The 26,133-nt window shown below is 49.0% G+C and overlaps 8 protein-coding genes across 8 annotated transcripts; 7 read left to right on the forward strand and 1 right to left on the reverse strand.

Moving 5' to 3' along the window:
* The first annotated feature begins 407 nt into the window (after positions 1–407).
* BC939DRAFT_447698 (Fungalysin metallopeptidase-domain-containing protein) lies at positions 408–3,130 on the forward strand. Its single transcript, XM_051555136.1, has 2 exons — positions 408–1,143; positions 1,368–3,130. Exons 1-2 carry the CDS (start codon positions 601–603, stop codon positions 2,922–2,924), a joined length of 2,100 nt encoding a protein of 699 aa, XP_051413576.1. The 5' UTR covers positions 408–600; the 3' UTR covers positions 2,925–3,130.
* A 662-nt stretch (positions 3,131–3,792) lies between these two features.
* Positions 3,793–6,056, forward strand: BC939DRAFT_447701 (Bestrophin, RFP-TM, chloride channel-domain-containing protein). Its single transcript, XM_051555137.1, has 4 exons — positions 3,793–4,002; positions 4,134–4,366; positions 4,467–4,527; positions 4,775–6,056. Exons 2-4 carry the CDS (start codon positions 4,193–4,195, stop codon positions 5,911–5,913), a joined length of 1,374 nt encoding a protein of 457 aa, XP_051413577.1. The 5' UTR covers positions 3,793–4,002; positions 4,134–4,192; the 3' UTR covers positions 5,914–6,056.
* Positions 6,057–6,720: 664 nt separating this feature from the next.
* BC939DRAFT_422564 (MFS phospholipid transporter-like protein) lies at positions 6,721–8,587 on the reverse strand. The gene is made up of 2 exons (XM_051553112.1): positions 8,333–8,587; positions 6,721–8,197 (listed from the first exon to the last, which is right to left on the reverse strand). Exons 1-2 carry the CDS (start codon positions 8,460–8,462, stop codon positions 6,819–6,821), a joined length of 1,509 nt encoding a protein of 502 aa, XP_051413578.1. The 5' UTR covers positions 8,463–8,587; the 3' UTR covers positions 6,721–6,818.
* A 2,761-nt stretch (positions 8,588–11,348) lies between these two features.
* On the forward strand, positions 11,349–12,814 carry BC939DRAFT_476018 (ribosomal protein S2, flavodoxin-like domain-containing protein; the record flags this gene model as incomplete). The annotated part of the gene is made up of 3 exons (XM_051558555.1): positions 11,349–11,415; positions 11,645–11,971; positions 12,066–12,814. 3 exons carry the CDS (start codon positions 11,349–11,351, stop codon positions 12,812–12,814), a joined length of 1,143 nt encoding a protein of 380 aa, XP_051413579.1.
* A 1,639-nt stretch (positions 12,815–14,453) lies between these two features.
* BC939DRAFT_447705 (Sec1-like protein) lies at positions 14,454–17,206 on the forward strand. The gene is made up of 8 exons (XM_051555138.1): positions 14,454–14,547; positions 14,653–14,836; positions 14,990–15,080; positions 15,181–15,469; positions 15,558–15,817; positions 15,891–16,084; positions 16,181–16,643; positions 16,740–17,206. Exons 1-8 carry the CDS (start codon positions 14,502–14,504, stop codon positions 17,136–17,138), a joined length of 1,926 nt encoding a protein of 641 aa, XP_051413580.1. The 5' UTR covers positions 14,454–14,501; the 3' UTR covers positions 17,139–17,206.
* A 79-nt stretch (positions 17,207–17,285) lies between these two features.
* BC939DRAFT_447708 (casein kinase substrate phosphoprotein PP28-domain-containing protein) lies at positions 17,286–18,496 on the forward strand. Its single transcript, XM_051555139.1, has 5 exons — positions 17,286–17,420; positions 17,536–17,643; positions 17,800–17,924; positions 18,092–18,243; positions 18,370–18,496. Exons 1-5 carry the CDS (start codon positions 17,331–17,333, stop codon positions 18,414–18,416), a joined length of 522 nt encoding a protein of 173 aa, XP_051413581.1. The 5' UTR covers positions 17,286–17,330; the 3' UTR covers positions 18,417–18,496.
* Positions 18,497–18,531: 35 nt separating this feature from the next.
* BC939DRAFT_447712 (BUD22-domain-containing protein) lies at positions 18,532–21,041 on the forward strand. The gene is made up of 8 exons (XM_051555140.1): positions 18,532–18,610; positions 18,739–18,987; positions 19,087–19,187; positions 19,279–19,405; positions 19,505–19,828; positions 19,926–20,266; positions 20,362–20,669; positions 20,784–21,041. Exons 1-8 carry the CDS (start codon positions 18,602–18,604, stop codon positions 20,933–20,935), a joined length of 1,611 nt encoding a protein of 536 aa, XP_051413582.1. The 5' UTR covers positions 18,532–18,601; the 3' UTR covers positions 20,936–21,041.
* A 2-nt stretch (positions 21,042–21,043) lies between these two features.
* Positions 21,044–25,814, forward strand: BC939DRAFT_447719 (PINIT domain-containing protein). Its single transcript, XM_051555141.1, has 11 exons — positions 21,044–21,213; positions 21,398–21,618; positions 21,842–22,185; positions 22,347–22,419; positions 22,529–22,649; positions 22,754–22,873; positions 22,985–23,090; positions 23,179–23,243; positions 23,350–23,513; positions 23,603–24,267; positions 24,514–25,814. The coding sequence occupies exons 1-11, from the start codon at positions 21,199–21,201 to the stop codon at positions 25,656–25,658; spliced, it is 3,039 nt and encodes a 1,012-aa protein (XP_051413583.1). The 5' UTR covers positions 21,044–21,198; the 3' UTR covers positions 25,659–25,814.
* Positions 25,815–26,133: the final 319 nt, after the last annotated feature.

Raw genomic sequence — 26,133 nt, forward strand, 5'->3', positions numbered from 1 at the left:
GCGATAACTGGAGGATGATTAGACCATAGCCAAGTGTGTATACGAAGCTGCGATACGTATACACATGCAAACAATTGGGACTACATGAATGAGTAATGAATGCACGGGATGGTATAAATAACGACCCCAGGAAAAAGACTAAGGAAGACCCCGTCTTTCTTTGGCAGCACGCCCCCGATTCGTCACCTGCGCTATTCGTCGTGCCTGCGGATGTGGTCACACGGCACTGCAGCGGCCAATGGCCGTCCAAGGAACACAAACTCAAAACGGGCTTCAAGGGCCAGGGCGGATGAGCGCATCCGACCCCAATATGGTTCATGATTCACTCTAATAAAGTCGTCCTGGAACACTTGGTGCCTTCATATAAAAGACCAGCAGCCCTCCTCACCCATTCCGCTTCTTTGTTCATTCCTCCATCAACCAACTCATCCCGCTCCCTACTCTCTTTCTCTTTTTCCTTGTTTCTTGCGCTCCCTACTATTTATTCTCAATTGTTTTTATTCGCTCCATTTTATTTTATTTTATTTATCAAATATTTATCAACAGGCACCCAGCAACCCAACAACTTCAAGCAAGAAAAACAAGACATAACCGGATACCATGAAGTTCAGCAAGACCAAGTCCTACTCCCTCGTCGCTGCCGTGGTCGCCGTCGCTAGCACCGCCGCTGCGCACCGAGCCCGTGTGCAGCCCTTTGGTCCTGAACTCGCCCACAAGGAGTACATGACCCCCTCCTCCTTGTCGTCTTCGTCGTCCTGGGGCAGTGACTTCATCAGTGGCAGAGACAGCGATGTCTTCTTCACCGGTTCTGCTGCCAACCCTCAACAGGTCGCCTTGGACTTTGTTGAGCAAAAGCTGTCCGACTCGGACTACATCGTCAAGAACGCCTACACTTCCAAGCACAACGGAGTCACCCACGTCTATCTCCGCCAGCGCATCGATGGCCTAGAGGTCATTAACGGTGATATCAACGTCAACGTCGACAAGTACGGCAACGTTATCTCCTACGGAGACTCATTCTACAAAGGTGACGTCCAGAAGAAGTCCCTTACGATTAAGGAGTGGATTGAGAGAGAGGCCGAGAACATCCAGGAACAAGGTCGCCAGCTCACATTCGGCAGATGGGGACGCCGCCCCCAGCAGGTATGTATACGTACTACTGCAATTACTCTTCAGGCTCGCTTCCTATCTCTCTATCAGTGTGTGTGCCTTTCTGTACGCGAGCACATCATTTCATAACATCATTGTTTGCTTGGCACTCGAGTCCATGCACGTTCGCCCTGCATCATCTTTTTCTCCGCTCCTTATATTGGTCACATGCTGCGGCCCCTGGACTAATTTAGTCGTCCTTGTCTTCATTCTCTTAGCAACACCGGGACGAATTTGAGGCACCCGAGCTCAAGGCCGAGCTTTCGCCTCAGGATGCACTCGTCTCCTTTGCACGCTATCTCAATATCGAGATCCCTCGCCCCGAGGATATGGACATTGTTTCGACCAATTCGCTCCGCTCTGACAAGGTGGAAGTTATCATGACCAACTGCCCTCTTACTGAAAACGGCAAGGTCCCAGTTGCCCAGGCCTACATCCAGACTGCAGATGGTTCTCTTGAACTTGTCTACGATTTCCAGGTCGAGATGAAGGGCACTGACAACTGGTTCCATGCCCAGGTCAGCGCCAAGACTGGCAAGGTCCTCCAAGTCGTTGATTGGGTGGCCGATGCCTCCTACAATGTCTTCCCCATGGGAGTCAATGACCCTGAAGATGGCAAGCGAAAGCTCCTTAAGGACCCCCATCACCCCCCTGCTTCGCCTCTCGGATGGAACCGCCAAGCCCAGAATAAGAACTTTACCACGACCGTCGGAAACAACGTCTATGCTGGTGATAACCGACGAAACGGCAACGATTGGCAGAACAACCCCAAGCCCGAGGGCAAGGTTGATAAGGATGGAGAACTGATCTTTGATTTCAAGATCGACCTGGAGAAGGACCCTTCGACTTATGTGGATGCTGCCGTCACCAACCTGTTCTACTGGAACAACCAGGTCCATGATATCTTCCACCATTACGGCTTCGACGAGGAGTCGGGTAACTTCCAAGAGAACAACTTTGGACGCGGAGGCTTGGGCGACGATGCCGTCATCGCCAATGCTCAGGATGGGTCTGGATACAACAACGCTAATTTTGCCACCCCACCCGATGGTCAGCACGGCAAGATGCGTATGTATGTTTGGGATGTGACCGAAACTGCACGCGACGGTGACCTTGAGAGCGGCATCATCATCCACGAGTACGCGCACGGAATTTCAACACGTTTGACTGGAGGTCCCGCCAACTCGGGATGCTTGGGATGGGGTGAGGCTGGCGGTATGGGAGAGGGCTGGGGCGACTTCTTTGCCACCTTGTTCCGTCAAAAGAAGCGCCATGACTACAATTCCGAGTTCAGCATGGGATCGTACGCGAACGGCGGCCAAGGCATCCGTCGCTTCCCTTACTCGACCTCGCTCAAGACCAACCCAGAGACCTTCAAGGTGATGGACGGCCCAGGCTACTGGGGTGTGCACGCCAAGGGTGAGGTGTGGGCCCAGATGTTGTTTGAGGTTTATCAGAACCTGCACTTGCGCCTGCCCTTCACTGAGGACTGGTACACCGACGATATAACCCATTATGCCAACACGCTTGCTTTGCAGCTCGTCGTGGATGGTCTCAAGCTGCAGCCCTGCACACCTTCATTCATCCAGGCCCGCGATGCCATCATCCAGGCTGAGAAGGTCTTGACCAAGGGCAAGTTCCACTGCGATATCTGGAGAGCCTTTGCCAAGCGTGGTTTGGGTCCCAAGGCCAAGGTCGTCGGCGCCAATTCGCCTTTTGGAAGCGTCCGCACCGAGAGCTTTGACCTGCCCAAGGCCTGCGCCGATAGCGAGTAGACAAAAAAAGGATTCGATACCCCTTTTCTCTTCGTCTTGTCACAAAAATCAACCTCGGAGTAGCACACAGTCGGATTTTTATTTTATTTCCTTTGTATATTTATCACAATCCTTTTCCTCTGTAGCAGTAATTGTTTTCCTTTCTCTGTTCATATTTTTGATATTATTATTAAAGAAGCACCAAGGTGTATTGTAAAATCAACGCAAATCAAAGGAACCAATTGTCGAGTTCAAGTATAGCCCTCTACACCGACGACGACGATCTGCTACCCCAGTTCCTTGTAGCAGTATACGGTGATTATCGATCCACGCTAGGCACCGCCGCATATTGGCATGAGAAGAGAGAGGCTCTTCCGGTTGTGCACAAGAAACACATCCTAAGTTACTGCGGGTGGGCTGAGGCGAAATTAGGTGCACACGGAAAGATAAATTGAGGCGAATAGTAAAGGTTGAGAGGGAGTGGCAAACGATGGTGTCGACGTCAACAATGAGGCATAAGAAGAGCCAACAATTGATTCACCAAAGAATGCAGCGCGAAGGAGTGCAATTCCAGGCCTTTATTTTTATTCTGCCAAATGGAGCATGCTCACAAGTCAGGTCGATGATTAGCAGGACTCTTGTGGTGGTGTGAGTGCCCGTTTATGAACGACAGTTCTCCATAACTATCGATAATCGCGTTGGGGGAAACTGTGGCCGATACATAAAACTTTACCGATCCCTCTTTCCGCTGGAGAACAGCATCAGAGGAGTTGAGGTATGCCTTGATGCCCTCCTGCACCACTGGTTGTGGTTGTTATTGAATATTACAGAGCATGCCATCCAATAAAAAGGGTCCATTCGCACCGTTGTCCCTGTTCCTGGACTTCCAAGCTTCTAATATCTCCGGTTATATATATCCACTCGCACTCGCTTGTTTTTGCGCTCCTTTCCCCACCCACACGCTTCTCTTCTTCGCTCCTTTCGCCCCCAACCCCACCACTACCGCCACCACCCCCTGTGGCACCAATCCCTCTGTCCCTCCTCAGCCGGGCTTGAGCGTCTGTGTGCAACCATATATATAACATTCGGATCTTTGCTGGTTCGTGTCCCTTGTGTTCCTTTTCATTTTTGTTATTCCACCTTACAAAGACCTTCAATTTGTTCACTCGAAAGCGAACGTCCCATTACGTCCAAGTTTCTCATTTCTCATTCTCCATCGGACCCGAATAGATCTTCACATCCACAGAAGCGGACAAAACTAACAGGGCAGCACAGCACAGTCACCTACCATGCCTCGCAAGTACGGCACAACGGTCTATGTCCGGAGCAAGTGGCCATTGATGCTCCGCGTCAAGGGAACAGTCATCCTTGCTATTTGGTGGCAAGTTCTCCTGCTCGCCGTTTATTCCAGCGTTGTCTTTGTTATCCACAAGTTCACAGACTGGAAGATGAATTACTCGCTGGTATGGGCTGGAGCTACCCTGTGTCTTCACAATAATGGCTAGTAGAGATTCTTATCCCTGAAAATGTCTCTTTCCTCTTTTCATTGGCCCAACGAAATAGTCCCTGGTCTCAGTCATGGGCATGGTCGTCTCTTTGCTCTTGGTCTTCCGTACCAATACTGGTAAGTCGTCGCGCTGCCCACCCCTTGCCAGTGCGCCAATTGCTCGTTACCCATCGGACTATCTGTTTTCTTTGAGCAATATCCACTCGTCATGCAAGTGAGCTTGGCGCCTCAGCCCAAGCGAGCGCTTGTTTCCCACATGCGACCATGCTCTACCACCATCCCCATCCTCTGTTCGGCGTACATGTTGGGGCTAAGGAACGATATTGACTGTGTCTATCTTTGTTTTTTATCCTGTCCCAAATAGCCTACGATCGCTACTGGGAGGGTCGTCGTCTGTGGTCCCAAATGACGCTTTGCGTTCGTAACCTGACCCGCGGTATCTGGGTCTGCGTTGCTGAGACCGAGACCCGCGACCTGCTCGAGAAGAAGTCCGCCATTAATTTGTTGGTGGCGTTTGCCTTTGCCACCAAGCACTACCTGCGCGAGGAGTATGGATACAACTACGACGACATGATCAATCTTTTGGCCCACATCCCCAAGTACTCCATCCCTACCTCGACTCAACCCATGGACTGGAGGACCGACATCCCCACCCCACTCGGATCCCTCCAAAAGGAGTCCTACCAACTCCCTGAGGAGCCTCAGGGGAAGGCAACCGCCTCCAGCATCGACCCAGAAAGAGTCAGCACATCGGACGCTCGCACCCGTCGCCACCAGGCCAAGAAGCAGGCCATTGCTTTCGACTTTTTGACCCCAACCAACATCCCCATCGAGCTTTCTTACTACATCGGAAGCTACATCAAGAGCTGCAGCAATAAGGGTCGTGTCGACGCTGCGACCCTGACCATGATGAACAACGCTCTGGTCTCAATGATCGACTGTTTGACTGGATTCGAGCGTATTTTGCGCACACCTATCCCTCTGGCCTATTCAATTCATTTGCACCACGCTACTTGGCTCTATCTGTTGTCACTTCCCTACCAACTGATCGCTAACATGGGCGCGCTCATGATCCCTGCCGTCGTCCTGGCAGCTTTCACTCTTTTGGGGATCTTGGGTATCGGTTACGAGATTGAGAACCCCTTCAACGACGACTATAACGATTTGCCGCTGGATGATTTCTGCAAGGTCATCCAGGCTGAGGTCGACACCATGGTCGCTACCCGTGCGCCCGTCCCTGCGGACTGGATCTTCTCCGAGAACAACTACCCCCTGGCCAACTCACATTTGTCGGCCAAGGAATTGTCGGCCCTGTCGTTGGATGAGGTCCATAAGCTGATGGAGCAGGAATCCACACCGATTCATCATATGAACTATTCGCGTCCTGTGAACGGTAACCACAACGGAGAGCCGCTGATAGAGACACCGGCCCAGGTCGTACCCAGCGTCGTCGTGAACGTGCCTGTGGCTTCGTCAAATGCACCGTTGAGCAAGGCGCAATAAACTCATCAGGATCATCTTTAAAGCAGCACTTCTTCCATGTAATACTCCGCACCTTATCCATATCTATCTTACCTATCTATTAAATATCACCAGCATCCGTTAAACTTCAGTTGTATGCCCTGTATTATGCTGACGCAGTTGTGTTGGCCTACATGCTATGCTACTCTGTGCACCATGGTATATTGAGAGACACAGGTGTAGAGTATGTAGCTTGAACTCCTTGTAGCACAAGTGATGTCCCGACCTTGAGAATGTCTTCAAGCGAGTCGAAGCTGAGGTTTCCGTGAACTTGCTGGGGGATGTGGTGCTGAGACATTTCTGATATATCTGTTGCACCCACTGTAATAGATCACATCTCCTTCTCATAATGGACAACTCTCGGAGTCGTACGCATACCTTCAGGGAGAAACCTGTGGTAGTGGATATAGCCTGCATGAGCCAGGAAACTCGCATGTTGACCGACTTTAATCCGTCTCAACTCTCACAGATAAACACGAGGGTGGCTTTGCCTTAGGATGGTTAAACCACCCAGGAGCCTGAATATCGGGGACGTCCATCCATGTTCTCGCTTGTTGTTGCGAACGCGCTGTTCAGATCAGGGAAGCACTTTGATTCGACGTATCTCAAACCAATTTACATGCAAAATATGGCATGCAGATCAACGGCGCGACAAGCTGCGTTGAAGGGATGGCGTTGCTTTGAGTGTATAATCCTTAGAGGGTACCGTATGTTTCTACGCGTACCATCCACGACGGACACCTCACTGCTTCATATTTCGCATGTTGTTCCGACAGTGGTCAATGAATATTGAGATTATTAGGGGGTGTTTTTTAATGTATGTAATAACGTATGGAACGTTAAGAGATATAATATAATACATGGTAGGAAGAAGGTGCACTATCTTCTTAAGCCTTAACATCGGACTTCTCGCCGGGGTAGACAGCCTCAACGGAGGCAGGCTCCATCTCTGCGGGCTTCTCGCCAAAGTTGGAGAGGTCGAAACCGTTAGAGGCCAAGTACTGTCTGAAATCCTCGTCCTCCTCCCCCAAGGCCTTCTTGGAATAGTCAGGGATTAGGATCCAGGTGAAGATGGAACCGAGGATGGCAAGGCACGAGGCCAGGATGAAGACGCGGCCCTGGCCAAGGGTCTGATCACCATGACCAAAGCTGGCGATGGCGGGCTTGAAGGCGCTGGTGCCGACGAAGGCACCGAGCTTTCCAAAGGCAGCGGACCAGCCGTAGGCAGTGCCACGGATGGCGGTGGGGTAGATCTCTGCGGAGACGAGTCCGAGCATGTCACCAGGACCGAACTCACCCATCATCATGAAGACACCGTAAAGGACGACGAACAAGGGGAAGATTTCGAGCAGGTTCTTGTACCAGATGCCCATGAAGATTCCGAGAACACCCTGGGTCAAGAACCCAAGGGTCATGGTCTTCTTACGACCGATCCTGTCCGAGGCCAAGGCACCAGAGATGGATCCGGGAAGGTAGAAAAAGTTAAGAAGCAGCATCCACTCGGCAGTCTGGACAAAGGTGGCATCGGCTCCGATGGCGTTGTCGAGGATGGTTCCAGCAAAGATACCGAAAGGATAGGAAATGAAGTTATAAAAGAACCAAGAGCCACCGGTTCCAAGGAGATACTTCCAGTAACGACGGAGGATCAACAGGTATGGAACATTCTTCTTCATCGAGTTCTTCTGGAAGATCTCCGAGTTGTCCATCTTAAGACGGAAGTACATAACTGAGAGAGGGGGCAGGACGCCAAAGGCGAATGAGGTTCTCCAGATGACTTCGTAGCTGCAGCCGGCAGCGCCGAGGATCAAGGGGAACAGGGCTGAGAGAACGAATCCAGAGTCGATGACAAAGTTGGTGACAAAGACGAAAAGCATACCACGTCTGCCGGGCATGACCTCGTCAGCAGCTTCAGAGGCCGAGGCAGACGAGCAAGGGTATTCGCCTCCAACTCCAACACCGAGGATGCCACGGTAGACTGTTAAGGCCCAGAAAAGGCCTTCAACAGAGCCGTGAGCGCCATAGGCGCCAGCACAGAGGGCCGCTCCCAGGATGACGAGGAAAGTCGTGAGCAGCAATCCGACCTTGCGACCCACGCGATCACAAACAAAACCAAATCCAATCTGTCCAATAATGCAGCCGATGAAGAGCGAGTTTCCGATACGGGTCGACATGGCGGAGGTGAATTGATCGCCATAGATCTTGGTGAAGCAGACGTTGACAAGGGAGAGAACACCGACTTGGTATCCATCGGACAAGAGGGCGAAGCCTATGTGAGAGGAAGGACATGAAATTATGGATTAGGTTTTTTTGAAAGCATCGCAATCTATCCAATTGACGTCCAATGCGACAGAGTATGCGAAGAAAGCGGTGTGATGAGTTTGTTTGTATTGGTTTTCCTTACCTGAGAAGATGACAGTGAAAATGGCAGAGATTCTGGACTTTGGCTCCTTAGCCTCGACTTCGTTCTGCTGAAAAGACTGGTCGGGTAGGATGACAGCCTGGATGGGTTCCTGGTACTCAGATTTGTCCATGACTGTATGCTGTTCTAGTTCCCTTGGAGTGTGAAAGTGTTCACGGGAAGAGGAATGTGAGACTAGAAGAGGGTGGGGAGTGAGGGAATATCGCTTGCGAAGATCAAGGAACAGGCAAGGTGAAGGGAAAGGGGAGGAAAAAAAGGAAAAACGAAGGATCCCGAGGTATCCGTATTTATATGATGGTTGTTCAAGGCATGACAGGTACTTGAAATTGAGAAACCCGCCATCCTCCAGCGAAATGTAGTCAAAGCAACGTACTGACCTTTCTTTCTTTCTCTCTGCATGGTTGTACAGTACACCATTACAAATGCTGGGTCTAAAGCGTCCTCCAATGGCAAGAAAGCAACTGGATCCCCGATACGACGAGCAATTGTGGCAGTGGGACCACCAGTCTGGTCCCCCGCACTACATAAGAAAATGAATCTCAGCATCAGCACCAACCCAACACACCCAGGTGCTCAGCATTACTATTCGCTCATTGAGTTGGATACAGCGATGTTGCGGGGTGCAGAAGGATTAAAGTATCAAAAGTATCAAAAGCGGGCATTCTCTCCACTTCATGGACTATCTTCTCAGCTCCATCCAATCAGAACAATAGATCGGACCAGACAGCTCCCAAGACCACGAATGGCTGGATTATTCTTCTCCCGCGGCGCGAGTGGGTCGATGCTGTGCATCCTCATGTGCTACTGAAGCACTGTAATTCTTCAATGCTGCTGCCTTCCCTACACATCCTTACTCGCTAAGCTGGAAACAAGTTCAAGTGACCAGAGGACTTTTTTTATTATTTTTGTGCTACATTAGTAGGTCCGATAAAGAGGTACCAGTCGCAACTACGTGGATCTCATCAATCACGAAGCAGCACCCAGAAGTCAACCCCATGTTCTTCGCTTCTGACCACGTTATTCATCCGCAGTTTCCATTGATGGTTGTCTACGGGGTCTTTGACATGGCTTATCATCTCATCCACGATGAATCAGGAAACAACCTTTGTGGTCAGCGGGTTCGCCTTGATACCTTTTCTGTAAAAATTAGCCCACCTGCACAGGTCTCTCGGTCTTTTATGCTTAGCACTCTTTTTATTGTTTGTTTGCGTTTGCCTCATTTGTGAACACAAAGCATGAATAGCGCACACGGCAAAACGTCAAAAGCATGATAGCATCTGCTGCACGACTACATGACACGATGTCTGACCAATTCTCCACAGGTCCTTTGAAGACCTTTATTACATGTCGTCCTACAAGTACATCGCTTAGAAAGGAGTACTGATGTTCCTTCAATCGTCAAGGAGGCTAAGCCTGCAAGAGGATCGGCAATTGCGCGAGCGGACAAAAGCGCCAATCGATATCTATCTTGTGCAAACATGCAGATAGATCGACTCTAGCCGGTTGGTAAAGACGGATCTTTTCTACACATTCCCTCAGAGGTTGTGTTTCCTCGCGTGAGTAGCGCCTTTTACCGATCCTACCTGCACCGTGTTCAGTTCTTTATTTCCATGTGATTGTTCTCAAAACAGCCCCGATGAGACGAACAGGAAGCGCAACTAAGAGCTGAACATGTCCTCGCTTTTAGGTTATGGTTATGGGGCTCTTAAAATCATTCGATTCACCTCGGAGGTAAAAAGAGCATCGTACTACTGTTATGTCACTGTTCTTGTTGTCGCTTTTCAAAGGGACTCTCAGCAACAAGGAACAAACATGGCCCCTCCTTTTTTTTTTTTTTTTGGTCTGTAAAAACAACAGCTCTGTTTGTTTGGAGCGTCATTATCAGGATAATTGGATAGAATACATCAGTCAAGCAGCTGGAGGCATACCGCAGGACGCCGGGCAAGTTCTATTCGAAGGGACTACATATCAAAACTACCCCACGTTGGGCGTTGCAAGAGGCCTGGAGAGCGCGTCCTTCCAAATATATTCTACCCCGCATTCGGAGTGGTAATCCTTCAGGCGCGGATCAAACCAATCAAACAATGCTGCAGTTCCTGGTCCTTCATCATAGCATGTATCACTCTCTGTCTTTTAGCACCACATGCAAAAGGCAGGGATGCCAGGAACGAAAAACGTGCCTTCCCTTGCTCACTGTTCTGGAAATCAATATCGCAGCCTAGACCTCTAGCAAGCACCTCGTCGTGCTTGATCAGAGCCGTGATTCGAAGCTGGAGCTTTAACTGTCGTACTATTGGGACGCGTTTATGTCTCTAGTGAAGCGTAGAAACGGCTATCCCAACGGTGATCTCGCGAGCATCAATAGCTTGCAGCACCTCCGTATACAGAAAGGACACGCGTATCTTTGAAAGTGGACAACGGGTGATCTTTCACCTCCCGGCTTTCTTCTTTTTTTTTTGCAGTAAGGGTTGGTCGTGTGATGCATCTGTGCGACCTTTAAATCCTTGCAAATATTCCCGTAAATCCACACATACACTTCCAGCTTAGAACCCCTAATGTACCATCAGCACGACTGGGTGATTGCTGGCGCTTTATGGCGAGTATGAGCGAGGTTTGAATAGGCTTATTTCGTGCAGACTCCAAGAGTTGCCAAACGGGTTGCCAGTTAAGTTGTATGCGCGATTCCTCTTTTCTTTTTTTGGTACCAAGCAACTGGCGAGAGTGCTCAGGCAATCTCAGCCACTGATTTTTGTTTATGTTTTCGATCCGCTGGTGGCCTCGGAGTAAAGGCGAAACCACTCGCTCCACGCTTCTTGGACCGTTGACAATTCCTCTGGAACTGCACTTTGACCCTCTCTCTGTTATTCACCGCCACCATCCCCTTGCCTCCTGACACGTTCGACTGCAGTTTGGGAAGGGACTTTCATTACTCGCCAGGAACCCACGCATTCAATAACACCCTATAGGATCTCTAACAGTCGTCTCACTCGACTTCACTATGGCACCTACACTTCTTCGCAGTTCCTTCCGAGCTGTACATCGGGCTATGGCTAGCAGCTCTCGAGGTAATCATCAGACGCTGACATTGGAATTTATTATCCTTCCACAGGAGTAACCTCGACACTTGTACAGCACCTATGTCAAAAAAAAAAAAAAAAAAAAAAAAGGAGCTGTACTCAGTGAACGTGCCTGCGTCCCAGGGACAGCAGAAACCAGGCCATTACAGGTGGTAATGATATCACATGAACTACGGCTGGAAGGATAACTAATGCGAGCTCTTCATGTCATGTATAGTCGCTCGTCCCACTGTCCAACAGCACAACGCCCGTACCTGGGTTCGCGCTACTCAGGCTAACATGTACTCGACCGGCAAGGGATCGGGATCGGAATCAGGATCAGGATCAAATGTCGGCGATGATGATATTCTGGATGCCATGTTGGCTGGCATGGATATGGATTTCAAAGTGGCAACACCCACTACTTCAGCAGAAACCTCTACTGAATCATCAAAACCATCATCCGAAGACCCCACATCCACATCAACATCAGGAGAAACGACCGATCCTGAACCAACATTTGTTGGACAGCCTGTTGATATCGAGAAAAGGCTCAAGAGTCTTAGTAGGTCAACGATATGGTTGCTTCGCTGATAATCAGCTCAATGAACATCGAATTGCCGTACTAACGAGCCGAACTGTTTGCATACGACCTGTAGTGCCTGAATTCATGTCATACGGAGGCCAATTGGCACCCAAACCCAAATCCGCATTGAATGACAGCCCTTCGTCCAACTCACTGACGATTGCTCAGCTTTTGGCTGCAGGGTTGCATCTCGGTCACAGCACCTCTCTCTGGAACGTGGCCTCGATGCCCTTTGTCTTCGGCGTTCGTGAAGGAATCAGCATCATCAATTTGGAGCACACTCTGACGCACCTTCGTCGTGCCTGCACTGTCGCCAAGGCTGTTGCCCGTCAGGGAGGCATCATCTTGTTCATTGGAACGCGCCCTGGTATGGACCATGTGACGATCGACGCTGCAAAGACCTGCAACGCCTACTATGTCGCCTCGAAGTGGTGCCCAGGCACGATCACCAACGCCCAGGAGATTGTCGGCCCTCATACGCCTCGCTTGCCTGATGCCCATGCTGGAGATCTTGCCAAGCCCTTCCGCCCAGATCTGGTCATTGTTCTGAACCCGATTGAGAATATGATTGCTATCAAGGAGGCAACTCGGTTCAACATCCCAACTATTGCGATTACAGATACGGATGTCGACCCTCGCATCGTGTCCTACCCTATTCCCGCAAATGATGATTCTGTCCGCGGTGTGGAGCTGGTGGCGAAGGTTCTTGCGGAAGCTGCCAAGGAGGGAAATGCATTGGCGTTGGAGGCCTCGAAGTGGCAGTCAAGACAGAGGATCGAGGGACGCGTGGATCGCATGAAGGCATGGAGCGCGCGTGCATAATTGTGGTCGCGCACACGGCAAACATATTATCACAACCCGGGCACTACCACTCTACCTTTATCGTTATAGACATCCACCATCGCTTGTTCTCCTTCAGTTGTCATTTTCACAATAAACATTTTATATGCACATATCGCTTTTACATTCGTTTAGAAGGCCTTTATAACGCGCTATCGACTGTAAAAGGAGATCAAGGTTGAGAAAGCGAGATGATAATGTAACTAGACAAAAGACGGAAGCGCGAGAACAATGTATCACCCATTTGATGCGTCCCCCCAGCCCTCCTTGTACCTAACCTGCAATATTATAACGGCTGTTGTTGTCTCTGCTACTCTTCCTCCTTCTCTCTCGCTGTCTCTGACTCGAGCTCAGCTTCTAGATCGTCTTTCGACTCAGTCTCTGCTTTGACCTTGACTCCTGTTACTGCGTTATTGCCATCTCTGGCACCTGCTCGATCCTCCATCTGGCTCTCTCCTCGATGTTCTACTTCGCTTTTCACTCCTACAGTTATCTGGCCTTTGTCACCTGCTCCTGCTGCCAATGCCGCTCTTACTATCACTGCGGCTTTCTCGACTTTACGAATGGCTTTCATCACTAGAAATTCAACTTCGCTGACTGTCGCAACAGTCTCATCTGCAGCTTTCTATGCTTCCTCTGTGGCATCAGATGCGGAATGTACCGATAGTTTCGCGTCGAACAGTGCCCTTACTGCAACCTGTACTTTAGCTTCTACATCGGTCGCAGTGGCAGTGGCTTTCGCCTACTGCTGCTGCTGTTGATGCCTCGGCTTGCGTTCTGGCGCCTGCTATCAATGTGGGCTACTGCAGGTTTTGAGTTTGGTCTTGGGGGATGCTGTTGAAGATGCATGGTGATAGAGGACAAGAATGAGATAAAAAGTCATGAGGAGAACATAAGTGATATAAGCTTCTTACCTCCACCTTGAGTTCATTGTTTCAATGCGTGTTCATGTGTGCGTGTGCGTAGGCGTAGTTGAAGCGAGAAACGCGTTATATCGGCTACACGCGTCATGCACAGCACAGGCAACATAGGTGTTGGATATGATTGGCTGGAGGTGCGTAATTCGATACTGTTATAATTTCGCTGCCCCAGCCATGGCTCCCTCCTTCAGGCCCGGAAGCTAGCCAGAACGCGTTTGAGTATATGCCTTGAAAAAAGGCGTCCGAAGCGCACCTCACGCGCAGATGCTGTGGTGTGGTAGCAGTTGTTCATGTCAACGAAACCGCGTCAATGATCCCTTCCCAGCAACCTGTCAAGGCAATTAAATAACGCTTTCTGAAGCGCATGCTTCATTTCTTTGACGCGTGCCAAAGCGGAACCATAAAAGTATAGAATAATGACCAGGCTCCTAGCTGGTTTGGTCAGCTACCCTTTTTCAACGGAAATGCCAATGTCAAATATGTCTAGCAAGTTCAAATGAGAAGAATATAATATACAGCGCGATGGCTCTCCACATAGTTCGCAAGAGAGGGCCGTGAAACGTCGAGGGTGTCGCTGCCTGGAGTTAATGCTTTTGAATTTGACAGCAGTGATACACAAGGCATCCGGATCACAGGCAGCAAATAAAGATGAAGTCACACTCGCCCTGAAGGCCTTCGAGAACGTGGCACACTTCCCATCGCTTCGTTCTTTACTTCTTTCATCTCACGCTCGCTTGCATTCAACAAACATGGCACAAGCACCTCGGGACCCGACTTTGCGAGACCAGCAAATTGGTAAAGATATTCACTCGGATAAGGGTGCCAGCATGCTCAGGACTTCAGGCGCGACTTAACAACTCATCATCTCTCTTGGCACATCTTTGGTTGTCCTCAACCTAGCTGCCATCGCTTCCATGCTGAACCTCAACCAGAAACCTGAGCCGGCATCACAAATTGACCAAGTCATTCCTATGGCTTCCGACGCGGAGTGGAAGGTCCTAATCTTTGACAGCTTTGGCCGGGATGTCATCTCGTCCGTGCTTCGCGTCAATGACCTCCGCGAGAACGGCGTCACAGTCCATATGTAAGACCTAGACCCGTTCAATAGCCTTTAGATCGCTGTGTCTTCCCGAAGCACAGCGCAAATGTTCACATAGGTCACTAATGACGCTGAGGATATCGTTTTAACGCCTTCTCTCTCCATTGTCTTCTCTCTCCATTGTCTTTTCGTCTGCAGGTTACTCAAAAATGAGCGACAGCCGATTCCAGACGTTCCCGCAATCTACTTTGTCGAACCGACCTCGGAGAACATTCGCAGGATCGGCGAGGTTAGCGCCCAAGAATTTCCAACAAATATAGTTGCTGTGTCGTGGCAATCTTTGGAGCCCAATACTGACGCTTTGCCATATTATCGATCATTGCGTATAGGATCTGTCGAACCACCTGTATGACTCTTATTACATCAACTTTTCTTCAGTAATACCGAGACCTCTCATGGAAGAAATGGCAGCCTCCACCATCCCCAGTGGCAGTTCAGCGCAGATCCAGCAGGTCTACGATCAGTACCTAAACTTCATTTGCACGGAGCCCAACATGTTCTCGCTCAATGATCGCCAGTCGTATTTGGCACTGAACGACCCAACGGCACCCGAGACAGCAATTGAGGCATCGATCGATAAAGCAGCCAGCGCCTTGTTTTCTGTGCTTGCTACTATGGGTAAGGAGATGAGATGACTGTTGATTTGCAGTGGATATACTGGAAGCAATCATCAGCACGACTAAGCCGAGTGTCTCATTTGCTTTAGGTGTCATCCCAATCATCCGTTGTCCAAGACGCGGAGCGGCTGAGATGTTGTCTAAGAAGCTGGACAGTCGCCTGAGAGATCATGTCATGAACAGCAGGAACAACCTGTTTTCGGATACCAACACCATGAATTTTCAGCGACCAGTACTTGTTATCTTGGATCGCAACATGGATCTGGTTCCGATCCTCAGTCACTCATGGACATATCAGGCCCTCGTGCACGACGTCATGGACATGAAACTGAACGAGATCGTTGTCCAGGTATGAATGGACCAGGACCATGGGCGGGATATTTGTCGCTCCAAAGACTGACATCCATTTCTTTGGTAAATAGACGGAGGAGAATGGTCGAACGGTCAAGAAAAAGTACGATATCGAGGCCAAGGACTTTTTCTGGAACAAGAATGCGTCGGCTCCGTTTCCCCAAGTCGCCGAGGAGATTGACAGTGAATTGACAAAGTACAAGAAGGATGCAGCGCAGATTTCCCAGATGAGCGGCGTCAGTAACTTGGACGATGTCAGCCAGCTGTAAGTGAATGCCAGGAAGGGAGAAACATGTCTGTCTGAACCAACACCGAGTCATCCTGATTACCAACGCTAATATCTTGGTCTTGGATTTCACAGTGATTTTTCATCAGGTGCAAAGCACCTCAAGACTGCCATTACAGCCCTTCCTGAACTCACAGCTCGAAAGGCAACACTGGATATGCATATGAATATCGCCACTGGACTGTTGCAGGGAATCAAGGACAGACAATTGGATACGCTCTTCCAGATGGAGGAGTCAATCACTAAACAAACAAAGGCCAACATCCTGGAAGCGATCAATGATCCTGAGAAGAAGGTGCCAGAGGACAAGATGCGCCTCTTCTTGATTTATTATCTGTCGATTCAGGAAGACATCCCCAGCGACGTTATGCAAGAGTACGAGGATGCGTTGGTCAAGGCTGGCTGTGATCTCGCGCCTCTGCGATATGTCAAAGGAATTCGCGCATTCACACGAATGACCAATGTGGCTCAACAGCCTCCTCAGAGCTTTGGTCGTCCCGATTACCTCTTGAATCGCCTTGGAACCATCGGAAATAAGGTAACTTTTATTTCTTCACTTGGCAAATGACAATGGACTATGGATAATTGAACGCATATCGACCAATGTTACGTTGCTTTTTCTGAAATGTAATAGCTCTCGGATCACTTGGGCTCTGGTGGATTGGGAGGTGGTTTCGAGAATCTGTTGGCAGGGGTCAAGAACTTTTTGCCTGCAAAGAAGGACCTGCCCATGACTAGGATCATCGAATCGATTATGGAGCCAGGTGGTGGCGCCAACGAGACGAACGAGGACTTTTTGTATTTTGACCCCAAGGTCAGTCGGGCATCAAATGCAAAGATGCCACGCACGCGGACACCGTTTCAGGAGGCAATTGTGTTTGTGGTCGGTGGAGGCAACTATGTGGAGTACCAAAACTTGAACGAGTATGCACAGCGTCAGACGATCAAGAAAAAGATCACTTATGGCTCAACCGAGGTACTGAATCCAAAAGAGTTCTTGCAGCAACTGGCCACTCTCGGCAAGGAACAATAGCGGTCGTTAATAGCGGCGAGATAGAGGCGGTGCAAATGTGTGAGCACAAAATAAACGTTTGAACTCTACGAATTGTGGATTCGATTGCGGATTGCGGACACAGGTGTGATCAGAGCGGTGTGTGGACCGCATAAATTTATTCGGTCTGCAACTCCTATTTTCCTTCATCTCACTTCACATCCAATTCTAACCATGGCCGGCGGAAAATTCAAGAAGCCCCAGCGCGGAGGTGGCAGAACCTTCAGTCGTCGCATCGAGGCTGTTCACACCAACTCCAACTCTGTAAAACGCCATTCCGACTCACCGTTGTTCTTTACTGCATTCACCTTTGTGCTGCAATGGAATACTGATCGAGCCCTTCCACTTATAACTCTTTTGCACCGATTATCGACTGTAGTACCGTGATAGAGAGGAGTCCGAGGGAGACTCCTCAGCCGAGTCCTCGGAGGCCTCTGGCTCCGGATCTGAATCCGAGGAGGAGTCTGAGGAAGAAGCTGTCGTTGTTGTAAGTTGGTCATACGGAGTGGGGTGTATCGAGACACTTGGCGATCGTGATCTTGTGATGATGTCTTATCGTGCGTGTGCAATGCCCTGGATCTGGATCAAGTAGCATGGGTAAAGGCTGACAATACCATTGTTTTTTTTTGTTCCTTATCTACAGCCTAAGAAGAAGACCGCTGCCAGTGCTCTCGATGTTGAAATCGCAAACCCCAACCGCGCCGGTGGAAGCAAGAACTTGAAGGCGTCTGACCTTACCACGCCTGTTGAGATGTCTCGCAAAGAGAGGTAATCATCGCACCCTTCGGCTACTGGACATTTGCACGCTAATCAGGAGAATAACTCCTTTCCCATGATGGTGATGCCATTTGTATCTTCTATCACAAAATGCCACTTGGTTATTGTTTTCTGACGCTTTTCTCCCTTTTCACTATGGTAATGTTCGCTATCTATAGAGAGGCTGCTGAGAAGGAGGCTGCCAAGCAAAAGTACTGGAAGCTTCATCAGGAGGGCAAGACGGACCAGGCCAAGGCTGACATGGCTCGCTTGGCCGTCATCCGTCAAAAACGTGAGGAGGCTGCTGCTCAGCGTTTGGCCGAAGCCCAAGGTAAATCTTAATTTTACTGCGGTTTTTTGATGCCTAGTTTATTTTGTGGACTATTTTTCCACGGTAAACCTCAGGTGAACGATGACTAACGCAATTATTATCTGCTACCATTGTACGATTCATTAGCAAGAGACGAGGCTGCTGCGGCCAAGGCCGAAGCCCGCAAGCGTTAAACCGCATGCGATGGTCGAAATATTTAGAGTCCTTTTTTATGGTGCCACATCGTGCAGAAGTAGAGATGAATAAATCAGTGTTCAAAATCAAAGTCACTTTGTTTGTTTATATCCCTTTTCTTTTTTTTCTATTTCTTCCCATTGACACCAAAGCCAACACGCTTCGCTTGAACATCCCCTTCAGAATGACCATGGTAAGGTGACATGGGAAAAGAAAGCGTGGAATGACGCCATATGCTGGTCCCAGACGAGATATCACCTAAAGCTAACAGGCATCTTCATCTCGCGTCGCTACTTTTACACCCTCCTGTACCTTCTGCAGTCCAACAAAGCCGAGCATAAGGGCAAGAAGAAGGATAATATTAATTGGGAGATCCTCAAACTCCAGGCCCAGGTGGGAGAGACGACTTCAAGGAAAGCCAAGAAGGTTGTCGAGGCAGAGAGAAAGAAGGAAAGCGCATCAGCCACATCAGCAGCAACAGGAGACGCGGACACAGCAGAGGATGCGGTAGTTTCAGAGGCGGTTAAAAAGCTGTTGAAGTTGAAGGAACAAAAGATCAGCCAGAAGATTGTACGTATACCTCGACGCCAGTTCAGCGCAGATCTTCTCTATATAGTACCTGAAAATTTATGGGATGCTAATGGACGCTATGTTTATGATCAATTATAGTATCATGCAAAGAAGGAGATCAAGAAGGCATTCGTGAAGGCAAAGACGTTCGAGACGCAAAGACTCATCAAAAGACTTAAAGAAGCTAGAAAAGCTGTTGAGTAAGATCATACATCATACTTTTTTCAAATTCGTCAATATTTCTGGCCGACATATCGCTATACTGACAAAGGATTCAATTGCGATATTTAGAAACAAAGACGCGATTACAGAAACCAAGGACGAGGTTTCAGAGGAGACCGAACCAACACACAAAAAGAAGCAGGGCTTGACAGAGGAGGATGTCGCTAAGTTTGAGCACGAGCTGGAATTGGTCAAGGTTCGTGCATACTTCAACATGCACACCAAGGAATACATCGTACCCTGATTACATGTGTAATCGGCACTGAACTAAGTCCGATCTTTCATGTTTTATTAGAAAATGGACATGGACTCACTATCGGAGCACGCGTTTGTTGTAAAACTGGCCAAGCACCCTATTCTCGGAGCACACGCGCTCATGGAGCCATATGCGGTAGAAGGAAAAAATGTCAAGAAAGAGAACGGCGATACCGGTGAGAAATCATCGGACGACGCACTAATGCAGATCATCGAGGCGCGTCTAACGAATACAAAAACGGTGAAGGAGCATATGTCAAAACTCTGGGACGAACTGGAGCACATCATCACGGGCAAAAAAGTCGACCATGAGGCACTGAAGAAGAAGCGTAAGGCCGTTGGCGAAGACCAGGATGAGCCAGAGGTAAGAGGAATGCGGATCAAATTCATAAGCAGCTCATCTGCAATGCTGGCGTGAGTACTGACACATATTCACCTCAATTTAATTTTCTACTTTATAGATTAAGAAGGCGAAAACAACAGAAGATACCAAAGCTAAGTCATTGAGCGGCAGTGCAAGCGACGATGACAGCGATGAGGATAGGAGACACTTGGCGGATATGTCCGACATCAGTGACGCAGAATACGATGATGGATATGACTCAGACGGGTTGCCTTTGCCCAAGAACGGAAAGGCAACAGCGACGTCGTCAATGTTCATCGGATCGCTGAATGCTGGTAACGATAAGAAGGGCAAAAAAGACAAGAAGAAGAGAGGCAATGATGACTGGGTTGACGATAAGTTTGACGAGATTTACGGCAAGATCAAGAAGAACCGACCTGGTCAACGTGCAAGGAGAGAGTAAGCGCTTTTTGTATATTTAAGTTGCATGATAAGAATTTCGCCTACCATATACCCCTGACGGTCGTTAACAATATGTTATCATATCTTTATAGGAAAGCGGAACGCAAGTTCGGAAAGGAGGCGAACCACGTTAAGAAGGCCGCAGAGGAGGCACGTCTACGGGAAGAAAGGAAGGCGGCTCGTAAGGTCAAACAAGAAAAGTTCAAGTCTCGGGATGCCTCATCTGCCAATGCACAAAAGCTACCTAACCGACGCATGATCGGAGCTGGCGACGGTTCTGCAGCATATTATCAGCCTCCCGCTGCACCCAAGCCGTCGGGACCGGATCCTAATGATCCCACATTGCACCCTTCATGGCTGGCTAAGCAGAGCGAAAAGGCTGCGATGGCAGCGGCTCTTTCTGGGAACAAGAGCAACAAGATCGTTTTTGATGACAGTGATTAGTGCTTGTCCCATAATAAATAAAGCCATCTTCCATCTATGCATGTCCTGAATATGGATATCACAAACATACCTGTGCAACATAGCACCACAATCTTGTCAAAGGAGGGCGAAGGCGCTTCAGGATGGGCCTGGTCTCTGGTCTGGGTATGCAACAAAGGCAGTTTGCCGAAGAACAAAGCGAAGAGCTCAGGGATGGTACCTACAGATGTTTGGGGGCGATAGGATCATTTGCATATTGCTTGTTCGCAGAACAGCATTATGAGAATTATTTTCGTTTGACCTTTTGGCCTGCCAGCAGTCAAAACAGGGCAACCTTTTTTTTTTTTCTTCCTCGCTTTTCGTACCCGCTTCTTTGTGCACCACACTTGACTCTTTTCTCTTCCCTGTCCACTCCTCACTATCCCTCGAGGTTCGAATACTGCTTCGATCACCGGCCGTGGTACGCCATTCAACACTCCCACACATCCTCCCAAGATCTGTGTCCCATGGAAGACTTATCGGTAAGCTACAACACCCTCATGGAACTTCGCCCCTCTAGACTTGACCCTGTCAGCCTTTGAACGCGCATGACACACCTGTAGGGGTGGCGCAAAAGGCTCGGGGTCCAGTCTGACCAATCGCCCTTGAAGAAGGACAAAGGCTTACCATTATTCTTTATTTCTTTTTTCTCTTCTGGATCTCTAGACCATCACTGGGCGAATCATTCCCTCGCTCCTTGTCACGCAGTTGAAAGCGCTCATCAAAAGTCTGAACGAAACTATCCGCCCACCGCCCCATCTCAAACTTAGTGGCAACAAACCGGAATTGATTACTCGGCTTGTGGGATTCGTCACCCAATACCATCAGATCGGCGATCAGGTAGCGATTCGGCAGATCCGGCAGTGCGTGGCTGCATACAGTAGCGGGTAAGGTCGACGTTCACCTGTTTTATTTTTTTTAGTATTGCAGCATATGGCGACGTCCATGGAACACTACCTGTCGCATATGCGACCAAAAAAAAAGTGGCGAGGTTCTTTCAGCCAGCAGCTCTTGGGAAGGCTCAGCAACCTCCCTAGTGTGTGTGCGCCTGTACCTTCTGACCCTAAGCGGCCGATTCCATTTTCCTTTCTGCTATGATATCTTTCATAGGGACGTATCGACCATCGCAACACCCTCAGTCCCGCTGCACCACCCACATAATAACAGCAGTAACAGTCCCATTGCTACCACTCCCACCACCACCAGCCTATACAACAGGAATCCTCAGCCATCATCATCAGCATCAACACCATCGATGCTCACGTCAAGGGGGCCCGGACAGCCTACCTCGCACCATGCCAGCTCGAGTGTTCATAGGACTCAATTCCCAGTGCACCATTCTTCACATCAATATCGCCCAGGCATGAGTTCGCATGGACCACCTCACCAGACTTTCAAACCGAGCCCATTTTATCAAGATATGAAGACGTTGTCCGATTTGAAGCTGTGTTTGGGTAAGGATAGGGATGAATTGGCTGTTGTTGGGTTTTTTTTTGTACAAGACAATACTTTCGAGTTTGAGGTCGGTCGGCCAATTTTAACCTCTTTCTTTACGTTTTTCGTTATCTATGCATTATGGATCGTTTCATCTGAAAATGCTGGATATCGATTTCAGAGGCGAAAGACCGGACGTTGTCAGTTCCCATACCCTTCAATGTCCCACCCATGCTGGCCATGCAATTGAAGAAGTAAGGACCTCACCTCAGCAGAGCGCTTTGCATGCGGAGATAATTTTTGGAGCTGGATACAACGCTCACATGTATTGACCCTCGCTTCCACGCTTTTGCCTGTGTATAGGGATCCTCAATATCAACTGATGGTTTTTTGTGCGTGGGCGGATGGAAATTCAGGCGGGCAGGTACTCATGGAATTTCCTCATGTGTGTGAGATCAAGGTCAACGGACGAGTTCTTGAAGCAGTATGTTACGACGCCGAGCAAAATTTCCACGCCCGTGTTCCTTTGCACCTTTGACTATACACGAGTGATACTTATGCTGACAACCTATTCATTTGTTTCCCTAGAATCTTCGTGGGATGAAGAATAAGCCGGGAACAGTATCGCCGGCCAACATCACAAGGCTGTGTCGACTGGAGTCGGGGGATTACAATAAGATCGAATTCATGTATGCAAACTCAACTAAGGTATGCATGCAATGCAAATCTTTTTTCTTCTTTGTGCTCACTTGCCTCATGACCTTTGTTCACTGTTTAACAACTCGATGCTTTTTTTTGTTTTCATTGTTGATGTGGTAGCGATACTATGCGTCCGTACATCTTGTCAAGAAGTTTTCTGTGGAGCTGATAGTAGCAGAAGTTGAGCGCGGAAAATTTTTGAGCAAAGAAAAGATGCTGCAAATGAGTAAGTGAATTTCACGCCTTTTCTGTATGACTCGCAGAAGAGACAGGAGCAAAACACTAAGTTGTGATTTTTATCCATATCACTTTAGTCGAGGACCGGAACAAGGACGAAGACATCATGGCTACATCCAGCACTCTCTCACTCAAATGCCCAGTAAGCTTTTGATGCCTATGCAAGATGCCTGTGGCTGGGAGTGTTCGTCAGGGCTAACCAATGTAACACTGACTGACTTTCATATCGTTATTCTATTTTAACGCAGCTCGGGTTTCAGCGCATCAATATTCCTTGCCGTTCACAATACTGCCATCATCTGCAATGTTTTGATGCCTTTACATTTTTCAACCTGAATGAGCAGACGCCGACGTGGACCTGTCCGGTGTGCAGTCGAGTCATGCTTTCTTGGGAGGAGATTGTTGTTGACGGGTGGGTCTTTTTCTTGAATTCACTGTGCTACATCCTCTTTGGCTCTTCGATCGCCTAACTCTTTTCATGTTCATTGATTGATCCTACAGGTACTTCAAGGATATTCTTAGTTCGACACCAAAATCACTGGAGAGCATCACAGTGCAGGCAGATGGCTCATGGGAGATACCATCGTCATCAACACAAACGGAGGCTGCACCATCTCCAAAAAAGAAATTATCGGCACCTTCGGGTGACAGTGTATTTGTGATCGACGAGGATGATTCAGACGACGAGGAAGAGGAAGCAGTAGCAGCACCTACGCCAGTGCCGAGCAAACCAGCTGTCGTTGTTATCGATCTGATTTCGGACAGTGAAGACGAGGAAGAGGATACAACACCAGCAAGTCAGGTCGATGCAGGCGGAGACGCCGTGATGGAGGATGCTGCCACATCATTACAGAACATGGCACAGTCAGGATCAGGGAGGCTCCCTTCTGTGAAGACAGAAATGCTTGACAAACCCACGCCCACAGAATCTGCAATTGTACCGCCACCTGTGGAGATACACAGCATCTCTGGGTCTAACAGCGCGTCTCCAGCATCGGCATCATCATCAGGGGCATCGCCACTCCTTTTAGCGCGAATGGTACAACCAGAATCCATCCAAACAGGCCTTATTTCGCCAACATCTAGGATGGCTGGTGGCTGGGAAACCAACGAGGATTCGTTCATGAATGTGCTTTTGAATCCAAGGCGGAAGCGGCAGTTTGACGGTAAGCTGGATTCTCCACTTTACGTTTGAAACCGCACCGTTTAAATGAAGTGAAGCTTTTGAAACGTGTATATCCAGCATTTAATGGAGGATATTATGCGCAACAGCCGTCTCAAAAAAAAAAAAAAAAAAAAAAAAAAAAAGGGGGGGATCGAGCAAAAGAGACATTCCCCTTCAAGAAAATAAAATAAGCGGTGCTTCATATATGATACACGCTAACGCTGCATATCATGTATGAATGCGATAGATGCTGGAGATAGCGATAGCCCGAATAGCATGGCGTACGAGACAAGGCAGCGGATAGCAAGGTTGGACATCCGCTCCTCCAACGTAAGTACAGACGGATCAGCGTCGACAGTGAACTCACCGGATGTCATCGGACGATCAACGTCATCACCAACACCTGTCCCTACGCTCCACGACTATGATCGAAGAGGAGTCAGTGAGCATCAAGCCGAAGTGGACGGAATGAACAATAGGGCGCGTCGAGAATACATGCCAAACCGACCTATTCAGTCGCCTTTTCTGGAGAACGGAGGCCATACCGTCAGCGGGCCCGCCTCGACTGTTGGACAGAAGGCCTTTGTTTCTCATCATTCTCCTCAACACCATCAGAGCCATCATCGCAGTTCGCGAAGCGTGACTATGTCGCCACCGCTTCAATATGGATACAGCGGTGCGTCACCACGTCACCATCAACACCATCATTCAGCCCACCGGTCCTCGGACTCTCCCGGAATAGACTATTATACGAGTGTTTCTCGACCCTCATCAAGTGCCTCCATGGCCCCGAATACAAGCATGAGCTCGCGCTCCAACTCGCTGGTAACAGACCGGCCATTGTCAGGGGTGCCATCTGCACCTCTATCAGGCGGCTCCTCATCGGCATGGAGTTCCGCGGACGGATACACAAACGGAAACCAGGATCGTGTCAATCGATGGAGTGCCGAGCTGAGGCCGAACACGTACGGGGCCAATACTCATATGAGCTTTTACGAAAGTTCACGGCGGATTAGCGGGGAGGAGGCACGAGCCAGTACGATGTCGAATCCATCCTCGCCCGAGCATCGTGCTACCACTTCCAAGTACTCTTCGCCGCATTACTCGCATCCCTCCGTCTCTCAATCACCAAACCACCAGCGTCACCACTCGAACGACGATGTGGCGATACACAGACGATACCAGGACCAGAATAACGGGGCTTGGGACCACAGCCGCAATGGCCGCGAACAAGTTGACGAGTATGACGGATATGGATCACATCAACATGTTCTTAATTCGAACCAACACGGTCCTAGCGGCAACGGTGACCAGATCACCTTTTCGCCGAGTCCGCGGAGTGACGAGGCGCCGATTTTTTTGCATGGTCTTCGTGGAGCGCGAGCGCGTTGAATGATGACGGTGGCCGACCTTGTAGTCGTGCTCACTTGCCTTGTTCTGTTGGCATTTTTTTTCCCTTTATTTTCTATGACTTGTAAAGTAGAGAGAGGGGTACGACTACATAATAAAATGCACGCTGCCAACGCTGTTCAAGCTGCCGTAGTCGCGTCTTGTGTGCGCTCTATTTATACGTGCACAAATCACTATGCATCAAGGAGGTCTGCGTTGATTGATATTGATGCACGCGCAGGGCCCCTTTGCAAGATGACGATTTCCCGTGGCGCAATCGACCTGAACGACGCTTTCATATTTAAGCGCTTTTTTTTTTTTTTTTTTTTTTTTTTTTTTTAATTCAGACAGCTAAACATCTTTTTTTCTTTGCAGTACTCGCTCTTTCTGCTCTCAACGTCCAACACTCATCTCTGCCTTCGATAAAAAGCGCACGTATATTCCTGGAACCAGATATACTTCATGCATCCAAGATTCT

This window comes from Gamsiella multidivaricata, assembly GCF_025024155.1.
Source record: "Gamsiella multidivaricata strain RSA 2152 chromosome Unknown BC939scaffold_23, whole genome shotgun sequence".
Taxonomy (NCBI): Eukaryota; Fungi; Mortierellomycota; class Mortierellomycetes; order Mortierellales; family Mortierellaceae; genus Gamsiella; species Gamsiella multidivaricata.

What these genes read in the sequence shown, in the direction of transcription:
- BC939DRAFT_447712 (XM_051555140.1), top strand. An exon ending in AAAAGATCAGCCAGAAGATT is followed by an intron (nt 18,988 to 19,086) that starts GTACGTATACCT and finishes GATCAATTATAG; the next exon opens with TATCATGCAAAGAAGGAGAT. An exon ending in AAGACCAGGATGAGCCAGAG is followed by an intron (nt 19,829 to 19,925) that starts GTAAGAGGAATG and finishes TCTACTTTATAG; the next exon opens with ATTAAGAAGGCGAAAACAAC.
- BC939DRAFT_447701 (XM_051555137.1), top strand. Translation starts at nt 4,193, where the DNA reads ATGCCTCGCAAGTACGGCACAACGGTCTATGTCCGGAGCAAGTGGCCA. An exon ending in GGAAGATGAATTACTCGCTG is followed by an intron (nt 4,367 to 4,466) that starts GTATGGGCTGGA and finishes CCAACGAAATAG; the next exon opens with TCCCTGGTCTCAGTCATGGG. An exon ending in GGTCTTCCGTACCAATACTG is followed by an intron (nt 4,528 to 4,774) that starts GTAAGTCGTCGC and finishes TGTCCCAAATAG; the next exon opens with CCTACGATCGCTACTGGGAG.
- BC939DRAFT_447719 (XM_051555141.1), top strand. An exon ending in AGAAAAGATGCTGCAAATGA is followed by an intron (nt 23,091 to 23,178) that starts GTAAGTGAATTT and finishes ATATCACTTTAG; the next exon opens with TCGAGGACCGGAACAAGGAC. An exon ending in GCGGAAGCGGCAGTTTGACG is followed by an intron (nt 24,268 to 24,513) that starts GTAAGCTGGATT and finishes TGAATGCGATAG; the next exon opens with ATGCTGGAGATAGCGATAGC.
- BC939DRAFT_447708 (XM_051555139.1), top strand. Translation starts at nt 17,331, where the DNA reads ATGGCCGGCGGAAAATTCAAGAAGCCCCAGCGCGGAGGTGGCAGAACC. An exon ending in AGGAAGAAGCTGTCGTTGTT is followed by an intron (nt 17,644 to 17,799) that starts GTAAGTTGGTCA and finishes CCTTATCTACAG; the next exon opens with CCTAAGAAGAAGACCGCTGC. An exon ending in GAGATGTCTCGCAAAGAGAG is followed by an intron (nt 17,925 to 18,091) that starts GTAATCATCGCA and finishes CGCTATCTATAG; the next exon opens with AGAGGCTGCTGAGAAGGAGG.
- BC939DRAFT_447705 (XM_051555138.1), top strand. Translation starts at nt 14,502, where the DNA reads ATGGCACAAGCACCTCGGGACCCGACTTTGCGAGACCAGCAAATTG. An exon ending in AACGGCGTCACAGTCCATAT is followed by an intron (nt 14,837 to 14,989) that starts GTAAGACCTAGA and finishes TTTCGTCTGCAG; the next exon opens with GTTACTCAAAAATGAGCGAC. An exon ending in TTGGAACCATCGGAAATAAG is followed by an intron (nt 16,644 to 16,739) that starts GTAACTTTTATT and finishes GAAATGTAATAG; the next exon opens with CTCTCGGATCACTTGGGCTC.
- BC939DRAFT_447698 (XM_051555136.1), top strand. Translation starts at nt 601, where the DNA reads ATGAAGTTCAGCAAGACCAAGTCCTACTCCCTCGTCGCTGCCGTGGTC. An exon ending in GGGGACGCCGCCCCCAGCAG is followed by an intron (nt 1,144 to 1,367) that starts GTATGTATACGT and finishes TCATTCTCTTAG; the next exon opens with CAACACCGGGACGAATTTGA.
- BC939DRAFT_422564 (XM_051553112.1), bottom strand. Translation starts at nt 8,462, where the DNA reads ATGGACAAATCTGAGTACCAGGAACCCATCCAGGCTGTCATCCTACCC. An exon ending in TTTCACTGTCATCTTCTCAG is followed by an intron (nt 8,198 to 8,332) that starts GTAAGGAAAACC and finishes CCTCTCACATAG; the next exon opens with GCTTCGCCCTCTTGTCCGAT.